The sequence below is a fragment of the Sebastes fasciatus genome, chromosome 14 (genome assembly GCF_043250625.1).
Source record: "Sebastes fasciatus isolate fSebFas1 chromosome 14, fSebFas1.pri, whole genome shotgun sequence".
Taxonomy (NCBI): Eukaryota; Metazoa; Chordata; class Actinopteri; order Perciformes; family Sebastidae; genus Sebastes; species Sebastes fasciatus.
The window spans coordinates 14,480,302-14,486,154 of record NC_133808.1 but is presented as its reverse complement, the minus strand read 5'-3'; the positions used below and the strand labels follow the sequence as shown (position 1 = coordinate 14,486,154).

Sequence of the window (5,853 nt, the reverse complement as noted above, 5' to 3'; positions counted from 1 at the left end):
CCATTTTTGTATTGTGTTCATTATATATGAAGTGGGCCCAAGCCCAATGTCCACACTCACAGACTCACAAACTTTAAGGCGCATTCCTGCGAAGTCCGTGAGGGTTTAGGGCTGTCCCACTGTGAAATTGTCGAGTGCTTGAGGGCTCTCTCGCAGGCATTTTAAGCCCTTTATGAACACTTTCCATAAGTCCACATTTCTGTAGACTTTGCCTGAGGGAATTACCCACAATTCACCGGTTGTGACGTTAAACACAAGGTTACTACGGTTACCAGGGAAAGCCCAGAGGCAAAAAAAAAGGGTTAACAAAGAGGACGACACATATTAAGGCATATTTAAATTTACACAGAAACATTAACATTAAGGATTTAAGATGGTAGATAAAAAACACATGAAATCAGAGTAATGCAAGCATTAGACTATATTACACACCTGGTTTATTCATCAACCAGGTCTTTTAATTTTGCTTAATGTGAATTTGACAAAAACAAATATTGATTATTTGACAGTTACCTCTAATCTCTTAAGTCAAGACCGTGGAAGACATTCAAATAGGCAGTGTAAAATAAAAACCCACAATTGCCGCTGTGAAGGTAACATGATATGTCACCGCAAAGTGCTGTCCCACTCATATTTATACCATTTCAAGCCCTTGCAGCCTCTCACACTCAACCATTAACCAGGTGACGTCAGTCAAGTCCCTGAAGGTTCAGGGTTTAAGTCTTTAGGGGGGACATTTTGGGCCGTAGTAGCCTTGTATCCACCTGTGGTAATTCCCCTTTTGCACAGTAGGTGGTATGTGGAGTACAGGGAAAGTAATAGGTGCATCAGTAATCACAGAGCAGGTGTATTGTTTGCCGGAAGAGGCATACAGTTTTTGACCGCCATGTGTAGCAGTCATGTTTAGCATCCCATTGAGCCATATTTGTTTGTTTGCATGCAAGTTATTAATTGATATAAGTATAGTATAGTATATAATATAACACTGGATGGACCTGATGTTGTACAAATTAATACACTTGAGTATGGCTGTACGGATGTTTGGGAATGTGAATTATTCAACGACATGCTACACAAAGGCGACACATCAATTAGGCAAGTACCGGTATACCAGCCCCTCAGTGGCTTGTAGGTTTGTTGCTTTTGGTCAAGTCACGCCATTTCCGTCATGACAGTGAGCCAGCGTGAACGATACGAGGACACCGAAACTGCTAAATGGAATTCAGCCATATTTTATTTCATTATTTCAGGGGTCACTATGATTTACATGAATATATAATTATAACAACATTCACTTTTATATAATGAACAGTGTTAAATAGCATTCTCTTCAAAATCAATTCAAAAGAACACATTTGGAAGATAACAGGCGGTGTCAATGACGGGATACTTGACTTCATCTGACAGGGCTATATGGCAAAAAAGCTTGGGAACCACTGTTGTAATGCGTTATTGATGTTAATGGATTACATGTCTGGAGGTCTAAAGATCTAAACCACCAGTTAGATGCATCATTTTGAGTAGATTTTATTATTCTGATTTCAAATTTGAGCAGCATTCACTATGCTTCTACTGCTGCTGCTACTGATGATAATGATGTTCTGCTGTGAGTTAGGTGTCTTGCTCTCGTTATCCAGTTGCAAAGTTGGTGAAAACATCCCCCTGTTGTATCTGAGCAGTCCAGTCCTCCTTGATGTATTGGTGGTAGGGGTCATTAGAGTGCTCTCTCCTCTTGGATTTGACTGTGCTCACCAGCATCGCCACAACAATGAAGGCAAACATGCCAATCATCACCGCCAGATACCAGATGACGTTCCTGAAGTTCTCCTCAGCCATAGTCTTGTCCAAAGCGTTGTCTGCAGCTGTCACGTTACGCCTCCAGCTGTCCAGGTAATGACCCAAAGCGCTGGTCAGGGACCCCTCCAGGTGAAGGGTCAGGTTGGACCAATCAGATGCACTCATCTAGTTGGAGGGAAAACAAAGGATGATGTTCTGCTATTTCCAGAAGAGAAGACAAATCCCACTCGTCTATGAAGTAAATTGAGTATATTGTCCAAATTCAGACTTGTGCAAACTAAAATCAATCATAAGAGAGGAAAAAGTAGATTTAAAGTAGGGCTGTAACAATATTGTGTTTTCACTCCACGATTATTGTGGACAAAAGTATTCACGATAACGATATTATTGCGACAACGATAGAACATTTGAATAATAATAATGCTATCAGTCAAATTCATCTTTAATTTTGTTGATTTGCGTTTTGTCTCTTTTTTGGTAAATTAATTACACCCAATTGTACAATTGTACACCAAGCGTAGGAAGATGGAGAGAGTCTGTAACCATAACTGTATAAAATAGGGCTGTCAATGTTAGCGGGTTAACAAAAGAATGTTTTAACGCATTAACACAACCGATCTTTGGGAGGTCGTAGCGGGCTAAAGCTAGAGTGAAGACACTGGTGTCATATGAAACCAGAAAACCTAAGGAATCCATTGGTACCAACCATGACGAAAAACTGGCATGGCCATTTTCAAAGTGGTCCCTTGACCTCTGTCGGTTTCTACTAGAATATGTTTACATGCTTTAATGTTAAAAATATATATATATATATATATTCACCCTCTGTCTTTTTGAGAAAAAGAAAGAAAAAGCCCAGTCTGCTCTGATTGGCTTGTGAGAAAAATATGGTGCAGCTTTGCAAAGGTAGTTCTCAAGCTGTGGGCGATATATTCTAATGATCCTGCATGTGACATAGGAAGAGGAGCCAAATCTGAATGGCTTGTTGAATCACATGTTCTCTGATCTTTTGGCAGCCCACAAAAACCTGACTGGGTTGTCTTATTTCATAGTTTGTGGGTTGGTTGGTACTCCAGATACCCAAATGTATGTGCACAAGCACTGAAAAAGATATGTCCCCTTTAAGAGGCACTGGATTATTTATTAGAGCTGTCAATCAATTAAAATATTGAATCGTGATTAATTACACATTTTTTATCTTATCAAAATGTACTTTGAAGAGAGATTTGTCAAGTATTTAATACTCTTATCAACATGGAAGTGGGAAAATATGCTTACTTTTGCAAATGTATGTATATATTTATTATTGGAAATCAATTATCAACATAAAACAATGACAAATATTGTCCAGAAACCCTCACAGGTACTACATTTGGCATAAAAAAATATGCTCAAATCATAACATGGCAAACTGCAGCCCAACAGGCAACAACAGCTGTCAGTGTGTCAGTGTGCTGACTTGACTATGACTTCTCCCAAACTGCATGTGATTATCATAAAGTGGGCATGTCTGTAAAGGGGAGACTCGTGGGTACCCAAAGAACCTATTTTCAGGTCAATGGACTCCTTTGAAAATGGCCATGACAGTTTTTCCTTGCTAATATTTAGCGTAACTTTGGACCATTGTTTAACCTTCTTCATGACAAGCTAGTATGAAATGGTTGGTACCAATGGATTCCTTAGGTCTAGTTTCATATGATGCCAGGATCTTCACTCTAGCTTTAAAACTGAGCCTGCTACAACTTTGTTAATGTGTTAAAGAAATTAGTGGCGTTAAAACGAATTTGCGTTAATGCATTGTGTTAACTTTGACAACCGTATTTACACTATATTATCATATTTGTATTATTAACATGATATCAATATTTAATTTCTCAATATCATGGTTATCGTCAATACCGGTATATCACGACACCCCTGATTTTAATTAACCCATGGGTAAACAAACAATATACACATTTCACTGGAAAAAATTCTTAAAGTCTCTGAAAACTTGGCTTCACATCATAAGTATTTTTCTACAACATAAAATATACAAAACTAAATAAGCAACAATTCAATTTGAAGTTGAGAAAAAAACATTCTTAGGTGTTATTTATTAAGAGTTTAACACTCAAAGGACACATGACTGTGGATTTTTAGGGCCTTTAAACTGCTAAACTCTGCTACAAAGGTGAATCATATTGGTTTGAAGGTCAATAAGAAATCAATCAGCTATAATCAGGAAATCAGTTCTGTCATATGTGATTCTTTAAAGCAGCATGCAACAAGGTTTTTAAAAAAAAAAAAAGCCAAATCACTGGTGCCAAAACTTATATTGAATTGCTTCAAAGTAATTGTGTCCACCACACTTACCCTCATTCAATCACATTTCTTCAGCCACCCATATAAATAATATGAGAAACAGGTTCAGCAGCCTACAATCATATTATCATTTAACTAAACAGAAATGAACAATATGTTTTGGTTGTTTTTTCAGCTTAACTGTACCAACCTTCTGCCAGGTTTCCAAAGGCCGCATCAGGAAATTGGTCACCTTGGAGTGAAAACGGAGCAAAACAAAGAGGCACTGACAGAGAGCTCAGCTGGTTACAGTAAGAAGCAAAGTGCTCATACTGTGTTTGCTTTTTTAATCTTTTCTCCTTGGCTGAACAGTGGTGTTTTGAGCTTGTGTGTGTGGGTGGGTGAGAGGAAACGACAGTTGGCATGACCTTGAAAATGTTAGGCATACAAAATGCTGATGTAGCTGATAAAGAAAAGGGAGTGCTGGAAGTCATTTTAACCTGAAACACACATGCACAAACATTAATATATGCATTAAAATCCAAATAACAGCAACAAATACAGGGCAGGAAATGGAATAATTCAAGATTGACGTGACTGGTTTGAGAGTGGCTGGTGTAATTCCTCATCTGCCCACACAGAGGGAGCACACTACAAGATGATGTTGATTTCCAGTCTATAGTGATTTTACTGTAGTTCTCCCCAGATGGCAGCAAAATGCAACACATTTAAGAGTCATAGTCGCATGCACTTACATGTTTTTCAGTGAAAAATGTCAATTATAATGATCAAATTAACATTGTTTGTCCCCCCGTTCTGTAAAAAAGCAAATATGTGCCATTTGGTTAAGTAAGGAAATGAAATAGGGTCTTCATTTGAGGTCAAATGAGGTATCAACATGAGTCACAAAGTAGCACACTGAAGCCCTTACAGAGGTCTTGCTCAAGGACACTTCAGCGTGGTATCTTTTTGCTGACAAGAATGCTTGAAACTGGATCTTGTGTTTTGAAGGGGCGGTGTTTCTCCCCCTCAGAGCTGCACTCCCACCACCTCTGATCAGTCCCAGATCATTATGTTTTGCTGTGCCGTGCCAGCGGGGTGGACGCCATGCTGACTTTCTGCTCTGTAAAGTGAAAAACAAGTGAAAAATGGAATAATATATAAATAAAAGAGCACAAACACAAAGAAACAGATGCACATGCATACATCACACACAGAGAAGTGGAGCTGGAAATGAGCTTGTAACTGGTAAACCACAGCCTAAAGGAGTAGTGGGGAGATGACAAAGGGGGAAACATTAACAGAAAGACCTTAATCTGAAGTGTAATATGTCTTACAAATGTTTAAACTGTTCTATGTAAAAGAAAGTTTAATAAGATAAAAAAAGGAATGTCATCTATATTGCAAATGCAGAGTTTTCCTCATGCAAAACCTACAAGTATGGAAATGAAAATGTGCAGTTAAATGACCAGTGTGTAATATTTATGGGGATCTATTGGCAGAAATGGAATATGATATTAATAAGTATGTTTTCTTTAGTGAATAATCACCTTATAATAATCACCAGAGGGCCATTCTCTCTCCAACACGCCGGGCACACAGGAGAGCCTTCAGTTGATTGCAATCTCCACACCTCATCGCTAGATACCGCCAGATCCTACACACGACCTTGGACCATTCTTCTACACTAGCTCCGATTCACAACAATCATCTGTTTGAGCTATCTCGCCTCAACCCCACATTTCCCATTTGGTTTAATAAAGGCATTAGCTG

The 5,853-nt window shown here is 38.6% G+C and overlaps 1 protein-coding gene across 1 annotated transcript; it reads right to left on the bottom strand.

Moving 5' to 3' along the window:
* Window positions 1–1,216: 1,216 nt before the first annotated feature.
* LOC141782577 (potassium voltage-gated channel subfamily E member 2-like) lies at window positions 1,217–4,470 on the bottom strand. The gene is made up of 2 exons (XM_074659117.1): window positions 4,292–4,470; window positions 1,217–1,962 (listed from the first exon to the last, which is right to left on the bottom strand). Exons 1-2 carry the CDS (start codon window positions 4,316–4,318, stop codon window positions 1,630–1,632), a joined length of 360 nt encoding a protein of 119 aa, XP_074515218.1. The 5' UTR covers window positions 4,319–4,470; the 3' UTR covers window positions 1,217–1,629.
* Between the last annotated feature and the right edge of the window lie 1,383 nt (window positions 4,471–5,853).

Excerpts from the sequence above, each read along its gene's own strand:
- LOC141782577 (XM_074659117.1), bottom strand. The coding sequence starts at position 4,318 with ATGCGGCCTTTGGAAACCTGGCAGAAG. Across the intron at positions 1,963-4,291 it reads CTTTGGAAACCTGGCAGAAG|ATGAGTGCATCTGATTGGTC; the intron begins GTTGGTACAGTT and ends CCCTCCAACTAG.